General features: G+C 39.9%; 1 protein-coding gene across 5 annotated transcripts in view; it reads left to right on the top strand.

Moving 5' to 3' along the window:
* The window catches only part of LRRC8B (leucine rich repeat containing 8 VRAC subunit B), a 68,056-nt gene extending 41,509 nt beyond the window's left edge, over nucleotides 1-26,547 (top strand). Inside the window, exons 3-7 of one of the 5 annotated variants that reach the window (XR_009257980.1) lie at nucleotides 351-405; nucleotides 10,360-10,463; nucleotides 11,692-13,856; nucleotides 21,493-21,706; nucleotides 23,146-23,253. Coding sequence is in view for 4 of the 5 variants with exons in the window: in XM_058716652.1 (XP_058572635.1) it covers nucleotides 11,718-13,856; nucleotides 19,325-19,477; nucleotides 23,146-23,418 (2,565 nt within the window). In the remaining variant the exon portion in view is untranslated. Of the gene's footprint in view, nucleotides 1-350; nucleotides 406-6,535; nucleotides 6,555-8,982; nucleotides 9,002-10,359; nucleotides 10,464-11,691; nucleotides 13,857-19,324; nucleotides 19,478-21,492; nucleotides 21,707-23,145 lie in introns of those variants that run through there. The other 4 variants (XM_058716653.1, XM_058716654.1, XM_058716652.1 and 1 more) reach the window with 4 other exon arrangements.
* Nucleotides 26,548-26,939: the final 392 nt, after the last annotated feature.

Genomic DNA, 26,939 nt, shown 5'->3' with positions numbered 1-26,939 from the left:
TTCAATGGGATTTTTCTATTATTTATAAAGTAAGTGGTACCTGAGATATAATGCTTATCTCATTCTCAAGTAAACATTTAATGTTCATATTTTATGCCTTGTAAATTGCTGTGGTGATGACATTAAATTGTAACTTGTGCTAGTCCCTGGGTCACTCCCTGGGTATTAGTTGATAACCTTTGCAAGAGATCAGAAGGTGATCTCTTTAACAGCGCTCACTTTTTTAGTTACTTTTTGTATGTTTCATAAAGTTATTATAGATGTTGGAAATCTTAGAGCTGCATGAGCGGATAACTTGTCTTGCAGTCTGATGGGTAAAATGTAACAATATGTTTATGATTTCTCTTTAGGAATTTTTCAGATAGAAACTAATTGCAGAGTTTCCAGTTGACCACCATTCATAGGGTAAGACTAACGTTCTGAATTGTGAACACATGGTAAAGATAATTACTTTTAACATTGGTAGCTTGGGGCAAATACTGAATACTTAGTATGTAAAAAGAGATTGTTATTTCGACCGACATTTTGAATAAAATCTTTTTTACGTTTTTCAGCCAGTTAATAAACAATTAAATCTCTGTACATTTTGGTAAAATGTCATCTTGCTATCCTTCATTGGTCTTGTATGTTGCAAAATATATGTGTGTATGTTTGATATTTGTCATTTTTTTAAACCTTAAAGATCTGAGGAATTTAATGTCAATGACAGGCTTAGACTCTGTAACTCCATGTCTATAGTTTTCTGGGTTTTGTTCAAGGTAGTGTTTTTTATGCATGGAATCAATTTGCCATGTTTCCATAAGTAAACGATAGCCATGCTTTCCCAAATTACGTAAGTCAAAAATAAAAAAGTCCTATTCTCTGTTGCTTCCTAGAAACATCACTTATCTTTTATAATTGTGGCAAATTAATCTTAAATTAGTTCTGTGGCAGAGGTTTTGACTTTGACGTAATGACCGATGAATTTGTACACTGTATTAAGTAGCATGACTCTCTAGTATTGTGAATATGACAGATATCTTGAAAAGTGTATCGCCCAGCTCTGAACATATATAATCTAGGTTAAGGAGTGGTGAGGACAGTGCCTCTGTCCTCCAATGTATTGTGAACACCCTTCTTTTTATAGATGAAGGTATAGATCCTTTGATGTCTTCAGTATATCCACATAGCCCTGCTGATCCGCTGAGTTGACTGTGAATTTTTAAGAGCTAACATGAGATCAGCTACTTCTCTACTTAAGGCTCTTCAGTGTCTTTCCCATCACTCCTGGGCTGTTTCTTATCCAAACTCTGTGTATTGTCTGCAGGCCCTCTCACTCTTCTGCTTTCCCCAGGTTCCTGACATTCCAGCCTGGGGCCTACTTTCTGATCACCCATTCATAAGCTTCTTCCTCCTTCTACTTGGAATGATCTTCCCCAATATCATTGCATGGCTGGCTCCATTCAGGTCTAAAGAGGCCTTCCCTGTCTGCCCACTCTAAAGGAGCTCTAGGAGCACCTGGGCAGCTCAGTCAGTTGAGCGTCCAACATCATGACCCTCAGGTCACAATCTCACGGTTCATGAGTTTGAGCCCCACATCGGGCTCGGGTTCACTGCTGTCAGCGCAGAGCCCCCTTCATATCCTCTGTCTCTCTCTGTCTCTCAAAAATAAACAAACATTTAAAAATGCTTTAAAAATAAATAAAGGAGTTCTATATTCTTCATGGCATTTCTGATTTTATTATGGTTGTCTGTTTGGTTGCCTCTCTTCCCTTTTTCCTCAGTAAGGTCTCTGAGAGCAGGGATCTTTCTGTCTTGCATATCTATATTTCCTGAACCCTCTGAACTCCCCTGGACACATAATAGGCATTCTACAGACTAAAATCCTGACCTCTCTTTGAGAAATGCTGCTGTTAAGATATTTCACCCATTCTCTTTGGGTATTTTCTTTATATAGAATCAGATGTAGTACGTACTAGGTTTAGCCGTCATCCCACCCGTTTGATACTGGTGACAGCATGACATGGTGGTGCTGACTTTCAACTATGCGTGTCTTCTGTCCACAATAGGACTGTAAATCCCATGAAAGCAGAAACAAGGTCTCATATTTTCTCGGTATGCTTTTGTAGTCCTAGCCTCCATAATTGAGTGCATATAAATGTTAAATTTAGAGAAAGGGTTAAGACTAGTGGCTTAATCATATTTTTAGCATTTCTAGAGCATACTGGTTTGTCCCAAAGCAAAAAAAAAAAAAAAAATCATTTTGATTTATAGTTAAAAATATATATATAACAAAGAAATTCTGGACTCCATTTGCAAATTCATGTTATGAAACCCTGTTTATTTTGTTAGGAAGAGCCTATTATTAATTAGGACAGGTGGCCAGAATCAATGCTCTCAACCTCCCAGCTCTTTTGAAATTAGGAAATGTGACCATAATTCCATGCCCTGGAGAAGCAACTTAAACACCTCTAAACTTTAGGTTTCTTACGTGTAAAGAGTTGCACTCTGATCTCCATGGTTTCCTCCTGGATTAAATAGCCCATGTGACTCTGCTCTTGTGAAAGTAAGTAACCAGTGGAGAAGCAATTGTAATGGTGATCTCAGCTATCAGCCAGACATTCGGAAGGAGAGCATGTAGATTCACAGGAGCCAAATTGCTTGTTTACTGTGGGTGGTGGGAGGGGGAGGCAAGAAGACATTTTTATTAACAATGAAGATGGTGGAGAAAGGTCTGAGGTTGCCTTCTGTTTACACATCCTAAGAATTATGTAGCCACTGGTGGCTTATGTGCTAGTGTTAATATTATAATGTGACTGCAACTTCTTTCATTTTAAATGGATTCTAGATAATTTGGTAGCTTACTGAACTCATCAAAGAATTGAGATGTCTTTTCCTAAAAGGACAGTCGCCATCTACGTTAAATAAATAGTGTGTTCTGTAACTGTTAGAAACAAGGAAAAGTAAAGCCACGTTTTACTTTTTTAAATTCAGAACAACTCAGATTTAATAAGGAGTTCTAGAGTTACTGTTTTTTGTTTATTGTTGTTAGTTATTATTTATTGTTATTGTTACTTGTTTTTTAAGTTCAGAACAACTCAGATTTAATAAGGAGTTCTAGAGTTATTACCATGGTGTTGTCATATTCAGCAAGTGTCTTCTGGGGCTTCAGATGATTAATTTTCCTAGGATTTAGAATATTATTTACGATTGTTTCAGAGACCCATTGCCACTGTACAGCTTTTGGTAAGAAGCTGCAGAATGCTAGTTACGCAGCACATTTTTCCTTTGGTTTCTCCGTGTTATCAACCATGATGTCAGACTCTTTCCTTGAATTTCTGTGCTCCAGAAACACCGCGTTTCTTTTATCTCACTGACCCAGCTTCTTTCTCCCCCTTTGTTCCTCTTGGTCTGAGAGTTCTTCCTCATGGGATTTATTATCTAGGAAAGAGATTTTGTTCTTCATTCACTCAATTCTTTCTCTCAAAGAGTTAGTTCACTTCTATGGCGTATCTACTACTTAAATATTCTTGAGTCCCTATGGTGAATTAAAGATGTCTGTAAATGCTCCAGTTGGGGTCTGTTACCCTTCCCTTTAAAAATCTGGGCTGGTCCTGTTACCCTTTTTGAGCACTCAAACATAGCAGAGATGGTGTGGAGTTATTTCTAAGGCTGGAATTTAAGGAAGTGTGTAGCTTCTGCTATTGTGTGCTTGCAGTGTTCCTTAGAACTTAGCTGCCTTGCTGTGGGACAGCCTGAACAGCCATATGGAGTAGTGGCCGGGCCTCTGGTCATTAGCCTAAGCTGAGCTGTAGACCAGCAGACAACCCAAATGCCAGTCCTGCGACTGAGGCGTTTTAGAACTTACAGCCCTCCCAGCATTCCAGTCAACACCATGTGAAACAGAACTGCTTCATCATCCCACAGAATCATGAGAAATGATAAATGGTTGTTTTAGCCACGAAGTTTCGGATTTTTTTTTTTTTTTTTTGGCATAGCAGTGAAGAACTAAAACAAAAATTTGTACCCAGAAGTGAGGTGCTGCCGTAACAAAACATCTGGCATTGGCTTTGAGACCAGGTGACAGTGAAGGTCTGAAGGGAAGTAAGACAACTATTAATGGTAGCTGGTAGGGCGATGAAGAAATCGCTTTTTGAGGATATAAAACAGTACCCTTGTTTCATACTGACAGGAAAACCAACAAGACTTGTATGTCCAATAACACGGAAGATGGAAAATGAACCCAATGGATTTGTATATCCAGCTTAGAGGATTTTCTAGCAGAATGTTGGAAGCGTCAAATGACTTTTTTAACCACTCATGACCAAAGTATTACAAAAGAGAGATGAATTAAAGAAGAAACTGTCCAGATTTTAAGTAGACTTTAGAGGATGTGTTTCCAATCCAGAATTTTCTAGGGTTGTAAATAAAACTGTTTCTCATTCCCTGCTTCTTGACTCAGTGAAAAGGTACTCAAAGTAAGAAATGGCCTCAGGTGGAAAGAACAGATCCAGAGCAATACTGCCAATAAAACTTAATCTCAAGGTACAAATGAAAGCAAAGGCATAGCGGCAAGACCCTATATTATGACTTCAAAAAGATGTAAGTCTGTGCCTCCTGGGGCTTCTTAACTAGATAACAGGGCTTCCAAGGACCTTAAGAATGTTGTCCCACAGCCTCCTCTACTTAATTTAGACGACAAGATCCTGGACTTCAAGCCTGAACTCGATACCAGAGTTGGACGAAATTTTTAGGGGCTTGGAAGAGGGTGAGTGTGCTTTGCATGTAGGAGGACTTCACAACGTTTGTGGGCAGAGAGACCAGGGAAGGTTAAGCAGAGCTGCCCATCCTTTGCCACCCCTCCCATTGAGAAGTAACGTTTCCCATTCCCTGGAATCTTGGCTGGATCTATGGCTCCTTTGGCTGATAGAATGGAGTGGATGTGACACCATAGCTTTGAGAGCCAGGCCATAAAAGAACTGCAATTTTTCACCTTTGTGCTTGGGATGCGCCATCTTGGAACCCAACCACCGTCTATGTGAGGACCCTGAAACAGCCATGAGGAGTCTCACTGGAAGTGCCAGCCAGCAGGCAGCTCCAGCTACCCGCCTGATGAATGAGAACATTCTGGACCTTCCAGCCACTTTGTGCCAGCCAGTACCATGAAGTGAAAGAACCACCCACAGAATCATGAGAAATAAAACACTATTGTTTTTTTAAGCTGTTAGGCTTTAGAATATGCAGAAGAGTTAACCCAAATCCTTCCTGTCTACATGTGGCTGTGTTCTAGTCTGTCTCAGGAAATGCCCAATTACCTTAGATATACCCTGCCTAACATCTGACCATATTATTTCCTGCCTTCTGATACGTTCAATTTTTTATTGTACAAATATTTGTCGTACACCACATGGTAGAAACTGTGGAGGATACTGTAATACCATAGACTCAAAATGTGAATCCATTTGACTCCTGCTTCTCCATGGGCTTCTCCATGGACCCCTCTGTTTGATGTTGCTAAATGGTGTTGAATTTTCATTTACAGTGACTATTTCATTCATTGCTTTCTTTCCAGCGCATTGCAAAATTTTCCCTCATTGCTTCCAGCCTACGCAATTTAAATACCTTTTGGCTGGGTTCTGTTCTTTCTGCTTCCTCTTCAAATCCACCCTGCAAATCTCTATAGCTCAATGACTCTCTGACCTACTGCTTCGCACACCTGGGGTCTCAGGTCTCTGAAGAGTTTGTGGAGTTGCTGGTAGCTGTTACTCGTAGTCTGCAGAGAGGGGGAGGCACTCTAGATACCTAGTGAAACTTCCAGGAAGGGTTAAAAGGACAGTACTTTCCCCAGATATTTCATTGTCAGTCTGTCTTGTGAGCTTTCTCCTCCTGGGGAAATTTGGAGAAAACAAACAAACAAAAAGTACTGGTCTCAGCTAGACCAGTTGAATTGCTTGACCAATCATAGGAGAAGGGCTTGGATTTGAGTTTTTGTTTTTGTTTTACAGAGAGAGTGCACGCAAGTGGGGGAGAAGGGCAGAGGGAGAAAGACAGAGACAGAACCTCAAGCCAGCTTCACACTCAGAATGGACTCCCCCCCCACCCCCCACCCCCCCACCTCCCGCCAGGACTCAATCCCACCACCCTGGGATCATGACCTGAGCTGAAATCAGGAGTCAGATAGATGCTCAACCGACTGAGCCACCCAAGTGCCCCTGGATTTGAGGTTTTTTAAACTGCTCCAGGTTGTTCTAATGTGAAGCCCAAACTGAAAACCACTGTCTTAGATTCTCAAAAAATGGTTACTCTACCTACTGGAAGCATCGACATTAACTAGAAATTTGTTAGACACATTCTTGAGGACTACTTCAGACCTAATGAATCAGAAACTCTGAGGGTGGGACCTACCACTCTACGATTTAATACGCTCACCAATGATTTTTATGAGCATTAATGTTGAAGATACACTTTACTATGTAAATCTTAATTCCTTCTAGGAAGTCTCAAAACTACAACTAAATTTGGAAAGGGTGTTTGTCACTTGAAAATTACTCCACTGACAAGATCTGAAGCAACTGGTAAGGGACATAAGCTGGCATATCACGTGTCTTGCTAGTGATCATTTAAGTACTTGAGAAATGCTGAACAATCATCAGATCTCTGAAGAACGGTTCAAGGGGCTATTTAGTCTGAAGAAATGGAACAAATTATCGGGGGTACTGACACACTATTTCCCAGAGAGAGAGCTCCAAGAGGTGAATTTAAACTTCAGTTGGATATACGTTAGACCCAAGAAACCTCTTGTGAGAAGTAGTACTAAACATTTTGAAGGGATATAAGGCAATCTCTAAGTCAATTTGCAGTTAGAGCAGAGAGAAACCCCATTTTGAATTGTTTGGTTATATTCTGCCTGGGGTCAGAGACAGAGATCTTTGAAGTAGTGTCCAGTTCTCTGCATAGAATGACTCTAAATACCATCTGATCATCATTTGTTTATTTTTTCACTGGTTATTTTGGAAAAGCTTTCAAAGTAAAATAAGGACTAGTGGGAAGACAAGATGCCTAACTTGAGTGTTTTTGTTTCAATCCTAGAGACTTTGGGGTGAGATTGTCAAATGAATTCATGTGCTTTGAAAAGCTTTTATGATTTCTTAATGAGGTTTAAAAGCTAAAGGAATGGGATTAGGACCACAAAATCCTTTACTCTTAACATTGTGTCTTTGAACTGATTTAGTGCATTTGTATATTAGAAATAGAGATCTGATTTAGATTGAATCCTCATTGTTTGCAAAAATATGGTCTGGAAAAAATTTCCTAGGCACACAAACAGTATTAAATTTTGTAATGACAAAGGACAGCTATGCTCTAGCTCTCGAGTTAAAAACTTCCGTTAGAAAAAATTAACATCATTTAATATATAGGAATGCTTGAGACCTTTCATACATCATTAGATTTGGATGCTATCTATTTATACATTGAATCTTAGTTCAGTGGAAAATGTTTGGTAGAAAAAGTTCAGCTGAGAAAGTAGATTATATATTATGTTATAGGGGACATTGCAGGAAACTGTACATTTATATCTTTTGTTTTTCAAAAGACTAAAATAGAACCAAGTTACAATGCAATTGTTGGGGTAAATTGATGTCTTACTCTGTTCGGGCTGCTACAACAAATTACCACGGACTGGGTGACCTAAACAGCAGACATATTTATTTCTCAGTTCCTAGAGACTGGGAAGTTCAAGATCAAGGCACTGCTCTGGCAGATGTTTTTTTGTTTGTTTGTTTTTTTGTTTTTTTGTTTTTAATTTTTTTAATGTTTATTCATTTTTGAGAGAGAGAGAGACAGAGCATGAGGGAGGGAGGGGCAGAGAGAAAGGGAGACAGAATCCAGAGCAGCTCCAGGCTCTGAGCTGTCAGCACAGAGCCCGATGCAGGGCTTGAACCCACAGACTGAGATCATGACCTGAGCTGAAGTTGGCCGTTTAACCAACGGTGCATCCAGGTGCACCTAGGCACTGGCAGATTCTAATGAGATCTTACTTCCTAGTTAATAGGTGCCACCTTCTTGCTGTGTCCTCAAATGGTAGAAGGGGCAAGAGAGCCCTGTGGGGTCCATTTTATAAAGGCACTAATCCCACCCTCATGACCTAAGGCTTCACCTCCTAATACTATCACTTTGGGGGTTAGGATTTCAAAATATGTATTTTAGGGGGACAAAATATTTAGTCTACTGCAATTGGGGAAAAGAGATAAATATTTAGCGATTTCTTTAACCTTTGAGAGAACTGAGTGGCACAGTTAATTGGATTTAATGATAATGTGATCTTGTTTCCAGTGTGGACAAGGCTTGAGATTTGAGTCTGAAGACCTCCATTCTAACTGGAACTATTTCTTGCCAGTTTTGTCGCTTTGGACAGGATAACTCCTCTGGGCCTGCTTTATTTCCATGTTTTAAAATGTGAAGAGTAATAATATATCTAATGGTTTATTATATGAAACAAATTAATGTAAATGAAAGTGCTTTGAAAGTAGAAAGACAGATATTAGATTTTAAACAGTGTATTTTTATTTGCTCTTATTGACAAGGAACCCCTCAGTGAAAATCCGAGTTAGGAGATTAGAGGGAAAATTTATAGTTCTTAAAAAGGCAAACAGGAAAAAATTCTTTACTAATAAATTTAAATTAGTATAAATATAGTAAACCTGTAGTTAGTTGTGGTTCTCTAATGGATTAGTTATAGTAGTTTCTCCTATTGATTATTTTAAAATATGTGTTTTAAAATAGTACTATAGTTGGGGGTTTGTGACTCTGTTTCATACAAATACTGTGTTTAAAGTAGAAAATGTGTTTACAATATTTAAAGGAAACTGTGTTGTATAATAAATATCGGGATGGCTGAGAAGCACTCTGGAATTATGTAATATATTCTTTCCGGATATATTACAGACCCAGTGCAATGGAAGAATATGTAAAATGTTTCACACCTCAAATATTTTATCATGCTTGCTGCACATAAATGCAGGTGTGTATCATATGTTGTAAGCCTTTTAAAAATGAATTGTGAATGAGAAACTCATACTCCATTGGTCGTATCTAATTATGAATTAGTCACAGCTAGATTGTCGTACACACTAACTCTGCTTTCTGGCCTGCAAAATAATTTGATACGGGATGGCAGTTATAAAGTAGGCTTTGCACATGGATTGGTAAATCCAAAGTAAATTTCAGACATGCCCAACTTTTTGATCTTTGAAAATGACGAGATCACAAGAGTATTACTAAAAATATCTTGAATGCAATTTGGGGTTAGTACACTGAGCTGGGTTTCAAGTACTTGATAAACCCAAAAAGGATTGTATCTTTGGGGCAACTATATAAACATTCCCAGCAGCTCTTCAGAAGTTCCATAGGCAATTTTCATACCAAATTAAATTTTTTATATGTTTTAGAATATCCTCATATTTCAAACTGATTGATATATATGTAATTTAAATTATTGCAAGTGATTGTTTGAAGTAGATGCTAAGAATGGCTTTTATTAACCTACAAGGTTAAAAACTAATATAAAGGGTAGCTACATTTAATAATGTCATAACTGGGGCGCCTGGGTGGCGCAGTCGGTTAAGCGTCCGACTTCAGCCAGGTCACGATCTCGCGGTCCGTGAGTTCGAGCCCCGCGTCAGGCTCTGGGCTGATGGCTCGGAGCCTGGAGCCTGTTTCCGATTCTGTGTCTCCCTCTCTCTCTGCCCCTCCCCCGTTCATGCTCTGTCTCTCTCTGTCCCAAAAATAAATAAAAAAACGTTGAAAAAAAAAAAAAATTTAAAAAAATAATAATGTCATAACTTCAGAGAATTTCAGCAAATTTCTGAGCCGTGTCTTCAAAAGTTATTAACTTGTGACTGTTTCTAATGAAATCAGTAGGCTAAATTTGAAGAGCACCGAGTCTTATTTGGAGAGATGTGTGGTTTTAAATTAGGATGCAGAAACTACATGGTTTGACAGGCCATCTGATAAATGCAAATAAGACCAACTGTGTATGAGGACTGAATGAGAGAAATTAACATATGTAGGCTGCTTGGAAAAGCTAAGTGTTCATCTAAGTGTTGTAAATATGGCATTTTAAAATACATTAACATCTAAGTTTCTGTGGAAACTTCTCTGTAACCTAAAGGAATTCAGGGGCTGAGTATGATCTCATATATGGGTGGGGTCCTGTCTATATATACCTTGCCAAAATGTCCTCTAGTGTGAAAAGTAAACTGATCTATGAAAATCTATTTGCCATATCGTGTCTTATGATGGAGAGGGTCTCTGAAGACAGTGTTTCCAATTTTGTTTGAAATACTGCAGCTATTATAAGATATCTGTGCTTTCTCACAGAATGAAGACAAACACAGAGATGGTGTGTCTAAGAAATTTCAAAAGGTGTCGGCCTCCTGATTGAAGCACAGTCAACTTATTGGATTCATTTTTTTTTTCATCCAGTAAGTGTAAATATTTAAAGTACTTTATTTTGGTCAATGTTGACTTGTGTTCTTTGTTGAATGAATAACCGCTGTCTGAATACCCTTATCTCTATTTGTGTTTATATTCTTTTGCAATTTCAGTCTCATGTCTTAAATGAATTTAACTTTCAGGACCTTTAAGGGGACAAATTCAGCCATAAACTTTGAGGCTGGCGGTATCCTTAGAGATGATTTGGTTCATTCTCTTTATCCATTAAAAAACCATGCTGCTGTGATTTTGTTCTTCTTTTTCCTTACTAGATATGTTATTAGACCCAAATGTTTCCTTTTATTTCTCGTACTCTGTGCCATTTTATAGGTTGTCCGGATTTTACTAATTAGCAATTTTTTAAACAATTGATTTATATAAGGTTGAACGTTACATAAATCATTTCTGTAAGGAACACTGCCTGAATACTTTTTAATGTGAAAATGGAAAATCTACCTCTTGTTTTTCTGAGGCAAAAAATAATTTAGTAATAGAATATACTCTTACTTATTTATCCTATTAGTTATTTGCCATCAGAACATTAACCACAAGTGAGAATCCCCCCATAGTAGCATGTTCTGAGTTTTTCTTCCCTATCCCGTGTTCAGCCATTAATGTTGCTTCATCAGCTTTTAAATACTCTAAGTTGGACATGAACTTAAGTTACAAAGCAAGAGCTTGGGGGGAAAGGAGATAATGCATTAACTTACAGTTTGTTTTGAATGTAGAACTGGTAGATCCCTCTAATCCTAAGGGATAACTACGTAAAGCAGTGCTTGCTCAAAAGAGCTTCCCCATGGTGGTTGAAACACAACTCTTAGGCTGTAACTGATGTGCCAGGTGTGGGACAGGATGTGGAAAAGAGCTTACTCAGACCATTTGGAAGGCATAAAATATGGCTTCTGGTTTTTAATAGCTTGGGATGGAGTCAAGATCCAGGAGGAAACTAGATAGTTGCTTCACAATCTGCGCTAAATACCTTTATAGATCCAGTCTGGCTATCACTAAATGGTGTCTCATCTGAAGGACTTTATAGTGCACAGTTGGGATGGCCTAAGGTTTCAAATGAAACCAGAAGACATTTATATCCTTTGATCAGCCCTGCCTCCCAGATTTTGTCCCTGAGCTAGATCCTACTTGGGTACCTACAAGCATTAGAGTTAAATGCTTATTTTGGATACTCGCTTCAGTGATTTTTCTTTTATTTTCCTCTCCCAGTTTCCGTACTCCTACAAGGGAAAGTCATGATTACGCTAACAGAGCTGAAATGTTTAGCAGACGCCCAGTCATCTTATCACATCCTAAAACCATGGTGGGACGTCTTCTGGTATTACATTACCCTGATCATGCTGCTGGTGGCCGTGCTGGCCGGAGCTCTCCAGCTTACACAGAGCAGGGTTCTGTGCTGTCTTCCATGTAAGGTGGAATTTGACAATCACTGTGCCGTGCCTTGGGACCTCCTGAAAGCCAGCGCAAACACATCCTCTGATCCTGGGACGCCGCTCCCACTTCCCCTGAGAATCCAGAATGACCTCCACCGACAGCAGTACTCCTACATCGATGCTGTCTGTTACGAGAAACAGCTCCATTGGTTCGCCAAGTTTTTCCCCTACCTGGTGCTCTTGCACACACTCATCTTTGCAGCCTGCAGCAACTTTTGGCTTCACTACCCGAGTACCAGTTCCAGGCTCGAGCATTTTGTGGCCATCCTTCACAAGTGCTTCGACTCCCCGTGGACCACGCGTGCCCTGTCCGAAACAGTGGCCGAGCAGTCAGTGAGGCCCCTGACGCTCTCCAAGTCCAAGGTTCTGCTTTCGTCCTCAGGGTGTTCAGCCGATGTCGATTCCAGCAAGCAGTCATTGCCCTACCCACAGCCTGGCTTGGAGTCGGCCAGCATCGAAAGCCCAACTTCTAGCGTCCTGGACAAGAAGGAGGGCGAACAGGCCAAAGCCATCTTTGAAAAAGTGAAAAGGTTCCGCATGCACGTGGAGCAGAAGGACATCATTTATAGAGTGTATCTGAAGCAGATCATAGTGAAAGTCATCTTGTTCATCCTCATCATAACTTATGTTCCATATTTCCTAACCTACATCACTCTGGAAATCGACTGTTCCATTGACGTGCAGGCTTTTACAGGATACAAGCGCTACCAGTGTGTCTACTCCTTGGCAGAAATATTTAAGGTCCTGGCTTCATTTTATGTCATTTTGGTTATACTTTACGGTCTCACCTCCTCTTACAGCTTGTGGTGGATGCTGAGGAGTTCTCTGAAGCAATATTCCTTTGAGGCGTTGAGAGAGAAAAGCAACTACAGCGATATCCCTGACGTCAAGAATGACTTCGCCTTCATCCTCCATCTGGCCGATCAATATGATCCTCTTTATTCCAAACGCTTCTCCATATTCCTCTCGGAGGTCAGTGAGAACAAACTAAAACAGATCAACCTCAATAATGAATGGACGGTTGAGAAACTGAAAAGTAAGCTTGTGAAAAATTCCCAGGACAAGGTAGAACTGCACCTTTTTATGCTAAATGGTCTTCCAGACAACGTCTTTGAGCTGACAGAAATCGAAGTGCTCAGCCTGGAGCTTATCCCGGAGGTCAAGCTGCCCTCCACAGTCTCGCAGCTGGTCAACCTCAAGGAGCTTCATGTGTACCATTCGTCCCTGGTGGTAGACCATCCAGCGCTGGGCTTTCTGGAGGAGAATTTAAAAATCCTCCGCCTGAAATTTACTGAAATGGGGAAGATCCCACGCTGGGTATTTCACCTGAAGAATCTCAAAGAACTTTATCTGTCAGGCTGTGTTCTACCTGAGCAGTTGAGTACCATGCAATTGGAGGGCTTTCAGGACTTAAAAAACCTGAGGACCCTCTACTTGAAGAGCAGCCTCTCCCGGATCCCTCAAGTCATTACAGACCTCCTGCCTTCTCTGCAGAAGTTATCCCTTGATAATGAGGGAAGCAAGCTGGTTGTGTTGAACAACTTGAAAAAGATGGTCAATCTGAAAAGCCTAGAGCTTATCAGCTGTGACCTGGAACGCATCCCACACTCCATTTTCAGTCTGAACAATTTGCATGAGTTAGACCTAAAAGAAAATAACCTTAAAACCGTGGAAGAGATCATTAGCTTTCAGCATCTCCAGAACCTTTCCTGCTTAAAGTTGTGGCACAATAATATTGCTTATATTCCTGCCCAGATTGGGGCACTATCTAATCTAGAGCAGCTCTCTTTGAACCATAATAATATTGAGAACCTGCCCCTACAGCTTTTCCTATGCACCAAACTACATTATTTGGATCTAAGCTATAACCATCTGACCTTCATTCCAGAAGAAATCCAGTATCTGAGTAATTTGCAGTACTTTGCTGTGACCAACAACAATGTAAGTATATCTGTTCTTGCCTTCATTTAGCTGGTGTTTTGAGCGTCTGTTGTTGTAGCGTATAATGCGGGTAAAGAAAATGGACTTGTAGTCATACTAAGCATCCTCTGAGCCTGGCCTGTCTGCCACTTACCAGATATGTGACCGTGGGCAAATTACCAAAACACTGAGCATCAGTTTTTAATCTAACTGATAAGTTGTGATGGAAATTTTATAGAAGAAAAAATTATATTTATATTTATATTTATATTTATATTTATATTTATATTTATATTTATATTTATCTAGTTAAAGCACCAGTTCCTAGCACATAGTAATGCTCAACGAATGTTCTCTTTATTCTCTGTCCCCATTTTTCACATAAACATGACAGCTGAAGTATTTTAAACTAATTGTAACAGAGCTTACTTTTCATTCTGGAAAGATCTTAAGTATTTAGGAAGCTTCATAAAAGTTTTTAGCTTTCCAAATCTGTCACAGGAGAAGAACTTTTTGTTAAAAATACTGGGATCATGAATTATTCATAAATCCTTTTTGTGATGCAGTAAGAAAAACTGGAAATCTACATGCATGTCTAGAAAGACAATTCAAAATGAAAGGCCTGGTTCTATAATGCAACACTAGGGCTTCTTAGAAGCTTTTTCCAGCATCCATACTTTAAAAATGAACCATAATTTGCAACAGTAAAGCCAAGTTAAGGAAAACTTGACTTCACTGAAACAAGAAAAAACAAAATAAATGACTAGTTTCCTAGGTTAAAATGTGAAGGAGGAAGAAAAAGAAAAAAAAAAAAATCATGCTAGCCAAAAGGGCAAGAGAGTGATGGTAATGCCCCTATGGGAAGAAGAAAAATAATCTTTCAGAAATCAGGTCTGCCAAAAGATGAAAGTGGTCTTCCAGTAGTAGAAAATGGGAACTACCTCCTTCTACCCCACCCAAAATGTACTATCTCTTAGACTTTTTGTAATTCGTATTTCATGCTAAATATAGCTATGAGCATGCTGTTGGCTAATAAACATATTAATCACCAGACATTATTTTCAGAAACCATGGATTGGAAAAACACCAAAAAGTTGAGGAATGAGAGCAAAATTCATGCCAGTTTTTAGAAAATTGATTTGACTCATATATGCAAAAAGCTAGAGCCCATTCTAAAATAAATGAGAAATCTTCAGGTCTTTTTTTTTTTTTTTAAGTTTATTTTGAGAGAGAGAGTGAGAAGGAGAGGGGCAGAGAGAGAGGGAGAGAGAGGATTCCAAGCAAGCTCGAACTCACGAACCGTGAGATCATAACCTGAGCTGAAACCAGGAGTCAGACGCTCCATTGACTGAACCACCCAGGCGCCCCTGAGAAATCTTAAGGACTTAAAGGATTAGGAGGCTGTAAAACTCCTTGACGGTTGATCTAGATTAGCAGTGTTCATCAGAATTACCTGAAGGGCTTGTTAAAACACCGATTGCTGGACCCCACTCCCAGAGTTTCTGATTCAGCAGGTTTGGTGTGTAGGGTCCAAGAGTTTGCATTTCTACAAAATCCCAGATGAAGCTGATGCTGCTGGTGTGGTGACCATACTTTGAAAACTACAGGTCTAGAGATTTATCATTAGTGTTGTTTAATTATGCAGTAGATTAATATTAATATTTTGGTTATACTTTTCCATTGTTAAATCAAAAATTAAAAAATTATTAATAATTATTTTGAAAGGCAATGGTTCCACTAGTTGTTGTATAGTTATATCACTACATGAATTTTTGAAAGTTGAAGCTGATTAAATTGTTAGCTGGCCATGAATTACTTAAATGTATAGGCAGGTTAATGTTTTTTCCTAGTTTAATGTAATAAAACCTTAAGACCATTGGTACTTTTGACACCAAGTTTATTGACTTCTTGACCATATGTGAAAGAGAAACTAGGTGCGAGTATCAGACACATTTTATTTTGAGTTAGGGAGGATACTTGGTTGACATGTAAAGTCCTATGGTGAAGGCAGTTTATGGCCAAAGTAGAATGATATCTTAGGCTGGGTTGTCTCAGAAGTCTAATAAGCAGGGGCACCTGGGTGGCTCAGTCAGGTAAGCATCCAACTTTAGCTCAGGTCATGATCTCATGAGTTCAAGCCCCGCATCAGGCTCTGTGCTGACAGCTCAGAGCCTGGAGCCTGCTTCAGATTCTGTGTCTCTCTCTCTGACCCTTCCCCACTCATGCTCGCTCTCTCTCTCTCTCTCTCTCTCTCTCTCAAAAAAAAAAAAATTTTTAAAAGAAGTCTGATAATCAGCAATTGCTAAGCATCCCAGAGCCATAGCAATGACCATGACACCTTTGAATGGTTGAAGGACACTGTCCTCAGAACTCTGAAGAGACTTATTTAATGAGGATATGGAGAAAGTGAAACTCACTCAGAAGACAGCAGCCAGAGAGATGAAAAGTTCTCTGATGGAACAGCCTAATAATAGGAAGTATTGGGGAGGGAAGGGAAAAGAATAGTCCATGCTATTGGTCTTTAAATATTTGGAACACTTAATAGAAAAGAAATCTTCTTGCAAGTAACCATGAGTGTTTGAACCAAGACAAGCAGGAAAAGATTTCTCATATTTCCCGAAATCTTGTCCAAAAATTGAACCTTTGAGAAGGGAGAAATGATTTTTATTTTCTTCTTTGTTTCTAAGTATATTTGTTTATTTTAAGAGAGACAGAGAGACAGAGAGAGAGAGAGAATGAGCAGGGGAGGAGCAGAAATAGAGAGAGAAGGAATCCCAAGCAGGCTCTGCACTGTCAGCACAGAGTCCAATGAGGGGCTCAATCTCATGAACCATAAGGTCATGACCTGACCTGAAACCAAGACTCAGATGCTTAACCAACTGAGCAACCCAGGTGCCCTGGTTTTTCTTATGAATAAAACTGTCCAGATATGGGTCGTCAACTATTTGGTAGGAATATTGTTAAAGGGAATCAGGGATTCATGCTTCAGTTTCAAGTTTCCTTCTAACTTTGAAATTCTTAAGACTCTATGAGGTAGACCAAAATATTTATTAAAATTAGAAAATAAAACATCAAATTGGATGCATAAATATTTAGGTATGCATAGTCTCAGAAATGTAGTTGATCTCTCCATTTGGAATAGAAGTTAGTAAAGATTCCTGAAGGAAGAGGTTTTAAAATACTCTTCTAAAAAGTTGGGGAGTATACCAGGTTCATGGATGGAGGCAACAAATACTCTCTGTGGTTTAGTAGAAAAGACATTTATTGAAATGTCATATTATCACTGAAAAGGCTGAATAATTGAGCTTGGAAAGCAATCAAGCATAGAGTTAGATAGCCAAAAGGCCAAAATTATAGCACAAAAGCAAAATGGTGAGGATACCCTGCCGTTGACCATACCAGCACTGGGCACAGCATTGCCCCTGAAAATTAGATGCTGCTGCTAATGCACCCCTTGCCCTCCCACAAAATAGGTTCTTCATGGTTTCTGCTGCTTTGTGACAGTAGCCCCAATTTAAAGTCCAAGTCTGAGAGCTTATGAACGCCCACCCACACTCAAGCTGTAAGGGAGCTGGGAACACTAGAATCTGGTGTTGTCAGTCCCCCCAGTGGGAAGTGGACTCTGCTTCCCACCAAGATAAGGTAGGGAATTCTCCAGACATTGAAGATACTGGGCATCCCCCAAATGACAGACATTCCCAGAGAGGGCACTGTAGAGTTTCTTCCACAAGGTAGTAATCAGTGTTACCACACAGAACACTAAACACTTCTTTTTGTCATATTTTTTGCTGCAGGATTCCTCAGAGCCTTTAGTATTTGAATATGCATTGTGCTTCTCTAAGAGAGACATGACATGCAACGTTTACCAAACGTATTTGAGCAAGATACTCTTAAATATTTCAGTTTTTTTTTTATTTTTTAATTTATTTCTTTTGAGAGAGAAGGAGGGAGCACAAGCAGGGGAGAGGCAGAGAGAGAGAGAGAGAGAGAGAGAGAGAGAGAGAGAGAGAGAGAGAGAGAGAGAGAGAGAGAGAAAGGAATCCAAAGTAGGCTCCACCTGGCCAGGGCACAGCCTAATGTGCAGCTCAAACCTGTGAACCATGAGAACATGACCTGAGCCGAAATCAGGAGTCAGATACTTAACCATCTGAGACACTCAGGCATCCCAAGATTTTATTTTGAAGTAATCTCTACACCCAGTGTAGGGCTCAAACTTCAACCCCAAGATCAAGAGTGCATGCTCTACTGACTGAATCAGCCAGGTGCCCCAAGATGTTCTTTTTTACAGTAACTCTTGAGAGGAGTGTTCCTGAGGACAGGGGGTTGGGGAAATGTAAAAGGACAGAGGTCATGTGCAGAGGATTACAACAGGCAGGCTCAGATGCAATAAGAGATGAGAGCATTTAGAAGGTGCGTCAGAATGGAGAATGCTTTTAAGTTTGCGAGTCAAGTTCAAGTTTGAGTTCATTGGATAGTAGCTGGGGTCAGACTTGAACTGGTTCCTTCAAAAGAGGCTCTGATTGCAGCATTTAGAAGGGTTGGGAGAGTACAATCAAGAAATAAAACCCCATGAAAAGGCTTAATCAGTTATGATTTAGAAGTAGGAATATAAATTAAACACAAGAAATGAAGATTTATATCTTAGAGGAACACCATGGGCCACCGAGTCGGCAAATTATAGCCTGGGACCAAAACCCACCCACCGCTTGAGCTAAGAATGCTTTTTAATTTTTTTTTTTAAGTTTATCTATTTATTTTGAGAGAGAAAGAGAGCACAAGCAGGGGGAGAGGCAGAGAGAAGAAGAGACAGAATCCTTAGCAGGCTCCACACTATCAGCGCAGAGGCAGACACAGGGCTCAAACTCACGAACTGTGAGATCATGACCTGAGCCAAGATCAAGAGTCAGACACAGGGTGCCTGGGTGGCTCAGTCAGTTAAGCTGCTGACTTTGGCTCAGGTCATGATCTCATGGTTTGTGGGTTTGAGGCCCGTTTTGGTCTCTGTGCTGACAGCTCAGAGCCTGGAGCCCCTGTTTTGGATTCTGTGTCTCCCTCCTTCTCTGCCCCTCCCCCACTCATGCTCTGTCTCTCTCTCCTTCAAAAATAAACATTAAAAAACAAGAGTCAGACGCTTAACCAGCTGTGCCACCCACGCACCCCTGCTTTTTGAATTTTTATATAGCCTTGACCTACGTATGGTTTTTAAAATTTTTGAATGGTTGGGGGAAATTTTTTTTAAATAACATTTTGTCTCACATGAAAATTATATGAAATACAAATCTCATATAATTTGTCCATATGAATAAGTTCCATTTCTCTCATTCAGGGGCCTATACTACAAAAAATTTATACTCAGTTATTATATTTTGAATTTAATCACTGAAAAATGTATGAAATTTTTTCTGTCTTGTTGTAAAAGTATCTACATTATATTTTCAGTTTTGCCTTTTAACACAAAGCCTAAAATATTTACTGGCCTGCTCATGTAGAGAGAAACTTCTCCAACCTCTGCTCTAGTTACTACCCTCATTTTACCGAAACTGAAACTGACGCTCAGGATGATGTTCCTGAAGTCTGAAGCTCCTAATGATGGACCTAGGGTGGAAGGCAGGTGTTCCAGCGTCTGCTCTGGCGCATCACAGGTGCATCAGACCAAATGCTGTTACGTGGGAAGCAGTGCTGTGTGGGCATAGGGGATGGGAGAAGGGGAGGCAGCGTCTACCTCTAACCCAATGCCAAAGTGTGATTGCATTATGATGGTACCGAAGGTGATGGAGAAGCAAGGAAAAGGAGGACTTCATAGTTTCGCTCAAATCTTAAAAAACACTCCAATTTACACCTAGGTCTTCCAATTTCGACATTTGTGAATTTAATGCATGTCTTTTCTTAGTGCAAAGACTTCTGGCTGGCAGTAGAAATTCCTTCAGAAAATCGTTTATGCGGTAGTACTCTTTTTGACATCACTCCTTAGAAATGGAAATATTTCATTTCTGTTTCCTGAAACAATTGGATTTTATGGATTTGGTTAGCATGTTCTGAGATGATGTGTCAATGGCCAGGGAAAAAAACGGGGGGGGGGGGGGCGGATCTGACATTGAGATGGATTCTGAAATAAGGTCTCAGCCTCTGGAAACAGGGGAGTACTCATTGTCCGTGTTCACAATAGACACAGGAGGAGGACCTTCCTTCCCTGGATGTTCTGGGGGCTCTACTACATTGTGTTAAAGATACTTTGTTGCTGGAGAATTCTAGGATGTAGCTATTCATTTCTGTCTTTTTTTCAGTTGATTTCATAGCTGTGTGTGTGTGTGTCTGTGTGTGTGTGTGTGTGTGTGTGTGTGTGTGTGTGTGTGTATTATAGTTCTATAAAAACATTCTGTTTATGAAGTTGACCATCTCCCTGATACCCTGAAAACGTTTCTTATGATCTTATAAAAGAAATCAGTAATCCATTAGGGTAATTTTTTCGTTTTTGGCTTGTGTATATTGTCTAGTAAAGAGCATGTTACATGAATTCAGTATAAAGAAAGGCTATCTAACATTTTATATAAAATGAATTGGCCCAGGAAAAATATTTTTGGTGTTTTTGTAAGTTTCAGGGCAAACTGTTTTTAAAGGTTTGTAAGTAGATTTTTTTTTTCAGTATAAAATTGCTTAATTGAAAGAAAGTCTTGAGTCTCTAACACAGCTCCCCAGCCTCCTTTAACATAATTCAAGTCAGGCAGGTGAATAAGGGTCTTGTGCCTCAGTTGGACGCTGACTCTGAGAGAAAGTCCCTGAGGTGGACACTTGGCACTCAGGAAGCAGCACCACTAACCACAGCTCTTGACTCACTTTCATGACAGCAGCACAGCTGAGGGGCCTCTAATGAGGGCCCGGCCCAGTAGCTCACTCCCATCACATTGTGAAATCCTCCTCTGGTCTTTGAGGGCTGAGAAGTCACTAAAAATGACAAATTTAGAGATTTGAATGTGTGTTTCTTTTGAGAGAGAGGGTGAGCGGGGGAGGGACAGAGAGTAAATCCCAAGCAGGCTCCATGCTCAACCCAGAGCCAGCCGCAAGGCTCGATCTCACAACTGTGAGATCACGACAGCAAGATCATGACCTGAGCCAGTCTCGAGAGTCCGATGCTTAACTGAGCCACCCAGGTGCCCCACAGATTCAGAAATTTGAAAGAAGATTTGGTGAGAACACGGTAGTGTGCTGATAGCCAGGCAGGACAGTGATGGCAATGGCTTCAGGGTATTTATTCAGTGGAAAGGAATCCAACAAAACAAGGTACTTGCTGGGGATCTGGAAGCTGACTGAAGAAGGGAGATGGGGGAGTCCCTGATACAGCCCTGAGCAGGACACTCCTTCCCAGCAGAGACTAATTATTCACAAAATTGTCTAGTATTTCCTGCCTATTAGTCCAGTGCTGCTCAAATGGGGGCACTTTGCCCCACAAGAGACTTTGCCTGAAGACATTTTTTATTATCATCGCTGAGGAGGGGCATAGTCCTGGCATCTAGTAGGCAGAGGCCCGGGATGCTGCTAAACAGTGTATAATACACAGGGCACCCCCCACAAAAGATATTATCCCACCCAAATTGTCAATGTTTAGGTTGAAAAACCCTGCATTAGACCAAGGTCCTTAAAGACTCATCTGTCTTCTCAGCACTTTAACCCCAAGACCTAACTGGGAGCCTGGCACAAAAGGAGGATCTCTGCATGCATTTACTGAATACAAATGAGCCAAGCCTACCCTCTATTCAACTGGTTTGCCTAAGTCATTGTTTAGACACCAATGGACACTCTCAACTCTGAGCACATTGCAGAGGACAGATTGTTTCCTCTACTTATCCATCGCTGACCCTACTTCTGAGCTGCAGGTATAAGACCAGAAGAGGTTGCATTAGAAAGGGGCTACATTTCCCCTGTCACTTATCCCTCTGCTACATGTCTACATTGAAATCCACGGATGTGGGGGTTTACATCTGCATTCTTGAAAGGGGAGTGAAATAGGAGGGAAGATATCTTTCCTTTGCTTATACCTAGTATTTTGATATACAATGATGAGTTATATTGAATGCCATTCTTAGCAATGGTGATCATTCGATCTGTTTTCTAGGATATCCAGCATTGAGTGTATGTGTGGGGAATGGAAGAGAGGGTAATTTCCAATATAATGAGCAGGTTTGAATGCAGTTTGACCATTTTTTAGTTTGTGTAGAGAGTATTTATCCTTCTAAGGAGATAGTTTTGGATGGTCCTGGAAATTCCAGCAGAGGGCTGGCTCGGTGGGGCTATGTTAGCCCAACACAGGAGCAGACTGAGCTCCTGAGTGCCCCTTTCATCCCTTGTCTAACAAAGCCACTTCCTGATCCAAGGAGCCTGCATTACTTCATAGTTGAAAAGATGCCCCATCCACAGGTACATAAATATGTGGAGTATTGTAGATTGCAGCGTGTGCTGTCCAGCGCTGCCTGGTGCAAACTCACATCTCTGTGGCATGCCAAGAATTGAGAATGCTTACTCTCAGCTCTTCTCTGGATGTCTTTTCCGATAAACTATCTTTCACGTATGCATTGGGGCTCCCTTAGAAATTCACGTGCAACCTACCCACCACGAGGGGGAGCAGCTCCTTTGAACAGCTGTAGGAGTTGACCTAATTTCGGGCTGTTTATCATATTTTAAATTACTTCTTTGTGTTGCATGATTTAATTGAAACTGCCAGAGAGCAGGAAGAAGGGTAAATATTCACGAGTGTGTATATAGAGGGGAAAGAAATGTGCATGAAATGATATATGATCATATCTTCCTGTTTCTGCTTCTGTTGACTTTTTTCTTTTAACAGAATAAAGTTTTCAGTCTGTAGTCTGAAACCCTGAGAAAGAGCCTTGTGTCTGTACTCACGATGTTTTTGAGGATGTTGCTCATTACATTACACAGTAACTCCGCCCCAAGAATAATTACGATTTTCCTGAAATACTATTGTTGGTTTTTTTTTTCCTTAGGGACAATGAGTATGTGACTAATTAGATTTTATTTGAGACTGCTTGTTAGAATGCTTAGAATCAAGTCTTTTGCCCACCCATGTGTACAGCAAGGGTTTGGAAGTTCACGGTAGGTCTCAGTGCTGACTTCATGGCAGGATGTTCTTACTTTTCCTTTATCTTTTCCATCTACTTCGAATGTATCGTCATTGTTCTATGTATCCCTGTAAATGTCTAGAAGTGTTTTTGGGGAAAGGTAGGGGTATAAATAAATAAATGCATTATCATAGGCCATGGAAAACCAGTTTCACTGGCTTCTTTTTTTCCCTTTCCAGATTGAGATGCTACCAGATGGGCTGTTTCAGTGCAAAAAGCTGCAGTGTTTACTTTTGGGGAAAAATAGCCTGATGAGTTTGTCCCCTCACGTGGGTGAGCTGTCGAACCTTACTCATCTGGAGCTCATTGGTAATTACCTGGAAACACTCCCTCCTGAACTAGAAGGGTGTCAGTCCCTAAAACGGAGCTGTCTGATTGTCGAGGAGAATTTGCTCAACACTCTTCCTCTCCCTGTAACAGAACGCTTGCAGACGTGCTTAGATAAATGTTGACCGAAAAGGGGAAATACCTTTTAAATGTTTGCCCCAGGGCTTTAAACGAGAGCTAAAATTTCCTAAGTTATAACGATGAAAAATGGGTAACAATTATGACTAACTATAACCAGATGTCTTTAAAGCAACTCAGTGTCTAGCCCTACATTAAACAGGTAAAAAGTGTTAACACTGAACTAAAAGTTTTGTGAATCATTGACTTTTAACTTATTAAGATGTGAGAAGTACACTTGGAGGGTGGCATGGGGGACATGAAATTCCTGAGTCTCTCCCTTGCAGTTTTTACCTTGAAGCTTAGGCATTCTTTCATCTCCCTCCCCAGTTCCCCATTACTTACTTATTTGCACACTTGTTTTAACTGACTTCCTGTTTTGGTATTTATCACCTCGCCCATAAATTCATCAATATAAATGTCCTTGGTGTACACTCCACACTGTCTTTGATTTATTCTTAAATATTTTTAGGCAGGGTGTGCATTGTGCTTGGCAGAATTCCTTCTTGGCTTGATTTTTACTTCCTGTCCCAGCTTGCTCGAGTCTTACTCCATCTTGTTTTCTCTCAACAATGGTGAGCCCTAAAAAAAACAAAAAACAAAACTGTGGTGAACCCTGAGAAAGTGCTTGCCTTTGGCCCTTGCATAGAAAAGGACAGGGTGCTTAGGGCATGTCCTCCTCAGGGCCTCCTAAAAATTCATGTATTCTCTAAAATTTCTTCTTGTGTATCATCAAAGCCTTTTTTATTTGCTAATAATTTTTATATTAAATGTAAAGCATATAAATATTTTCTATTGTATAATCTTGGATTCAAAATCTGTGAGAATAATTTTTGTAAGGTACAGAGAACACATGCATTTCTTTAAGAATTTACTATTAATGTGCTTGGTTTGGGCTACTTATGCGTCTCCTACTTGTGTGCATTCTGCTCCAGAATGTTTTTGTACTCTGCAACTCATTACTTTTGGATAACAAAAGCCTTGTGTTTCATGCCCTAAAATATTTGGGGGTTTCCTTATAAGAGGATGGCCACATCATCTACCTCTCTCTTCCCTAGTTGCTGTGCTATTGTACGGGTACAATTCTTAATTACTTCAAAAACTGTGATGGAGGGGAGAGGTACAGATTTGACTCCTTAAAACTGACTTCAAAACACTTGGAGAAATTAAGACTTAAAGCAAAATACTTTTCTTCTCCAGCTACACGATCTCTAGATATGATTATAATGTAAAACACTCGGCCTCTATTCAGTATTTAAGAAGAACTCTCAGAGCTCACAAAGTAGATCCATTTAACTGAAATTCATCTCATGCCTTTGTCTGACTTTCCTGGAATACATTTTGCTCTTTTTTTTATAAAGAGCTTTGTGTTTAGCCTTTTATTATCATGCATATTGTAAAATGAATAAAATCAAGTGACTCATTTTTGGGAAAATGTACAGTTTTACTGTGTTTTTCTCCAGCGGGTCTAGGCATGATGATGCCTGTCTCATTTGGGGTGTTAATGATGAAGTAACCTACTAACTGCACCCAGACAAAACTGGAAAACACTATGGATAAAGAGTACTGTAAACATGGAACTGTGATGTATGGTATGTTGTGTCTTGCTTTGCCTGTTCCAGGAAGATGAAGATGAGTCTTGAAATTGTAGCAAAATCTGCAGCCCCCCTCACCCACCACACAGCCCTGAACTGCAGCTCAGAAAAAAGAATTGTCTGCATCAAATGTAATTTGAATAATATTATATAAATCTATTAACGCCAGAAGCTGCCTAAAAGGTTATTTTTATTCTGAACGAGACAGAGCAGTGTAAAAATGTTAATTCCTACCAAAACTTGCCTTTAGTCAGAACATTCAAGTTCTCAGGGACCCAGGCCTAACTGACGAAACTTTCTTTCATCTAGGACTTTAGAAAACAGATTCTGACTGTATCTAGGGTTTTTTGTTTTCTTTTTTTTAACGTAAGTTAATGGCCATTTTAATGTTTCACACTCAAATTGTCAGGGGTACTAATTCCAAAGCTGGATAGAATTTGTCTTAAGTTTTGGCTGTGAATATGATACACGAAGAGGTATCTAAATGGTTTTGGCCATATAATTAGCCATAATATGAAAAATCCCACGCTCCTCCATAAAGAAGAGTTTTCGAAGCAAATTTCAGATTGGCTATCATTCTCACAAACTACATATAACTTCTCCTGCAAAAGTCATTGACTAAATCTTCCTCATCGCTTCTTTCAATTTCTGGAAGCACATTACTATCAGGGTCAATGATCAATATTGTAAGCTGCTTTCCAAACACTGGGGTACAGTTACTGGTGCACGCTTTGTTGTTTGATGCCATAGTTTTTAGATTTCTGTTTAATCCTACATACCAGTGTTGAGGTAGTTTTTCAATTCACACAGCACTGATGGAATGAACTGGGAGGCCACCACTTGACACATGAGGATGTGGTGTTTGATGTCACCTTTACTGCACTGTTGGAACAGGTGTTCATTTTGCAAGTGTTCAAATTCATTTCAGAGGCTTTTCAATGAGGAAAATGCAGTTTGTCCCATTATGAGAGTTTAGTTGGCATTTGACTTCCAAGAATGCACAGTGCATGTTCCAAAAAGTCAATGTGGATGTTATTCAGAACAAAGTCGATGGCTTATGCTAGCAATGGCATAGGTTCGTTTTATTTACAGACCTACCCAGACGCACATAGCTAAGCTTGTGCACACATAGGGACACACACACCAGAGCAGTTTTGAGCACTCCTGGTGAGGTATAGTGTTCTTTCCCTAACCTACATAAGGATATGTCTGTGTGGCACATAGATGTATGTTTTCATTCTTCATCCTCAGTCTTAATTTTTCTCCCGGGATGTCACCGTATTTCACTGTCCCTTAACAAATGTTTGTGTTAAACAGGGTAAGTAGAGATCCATAGGCTCTCAGCACTGTGGCGTAGCTCCAGTTTGTGTGGTAAGCTTACCACTGTGCTATGGTAAGCTGCAGTGAGTTATCTGCGTAATTTTATTGTTTGAGAGTGACAATATTTGTTTCTGTTCTTCATGTGTTTCATGATGTAAATTTTGTATGTTTAAAATATTGCATACTGACGGGTTCAGAAACCATTAAAATAATCAAACAGTTGTTCTGTGGATTTATAGCTTTATTTCCTTGTATTTCCAATAAAACCCTCCTTCCATCTTTACATTTTCTCTTCGTATTGTCCTAACTGCATAGGTGTGTTGTTGTCCTTCTCCACTCACTCACCTCCTTAAATTTGGTCAGCACTTGCACATAACAGAATATATTTGTGCTAGAGAACTTGGAGTCATACTTGAGCATGTATTTATTTGGGGGGAAGCCAAGGCCTATAATGATGCCTAATATAGAAGCCCCACTTTACCCATCCCTGCAGTATTTAGAGCTGATTCAATCAATGATCTCTCATGCCTACCAAAAGCATGAGAATATAACTGTAAGTCCACTTGGTTTCCCAGAACTGTATATTGCATCAAAATCTGTGTTTATTTCTTTCT

The sequence above is a fragment of the Neofelis nebulosa genome, chromosome 2 (assembly GCF_028018385.1).
Source record: "Neofelis nebulosa isolate mNeoNeb1 chromosome 2, mNeoNeb1.pri, whole genome shotgun sequence".
Lineage (NCBI taxonomy): Eukaryota > Metazoa > Chordata > Mammalia > Carnivora > Felidae > Neofelis > Neofelis nebulosa.
Note: the sequence above shows the minus strand (reverse complement) of the source record. Positions and strands in the feature narration are given on the sequence as shown.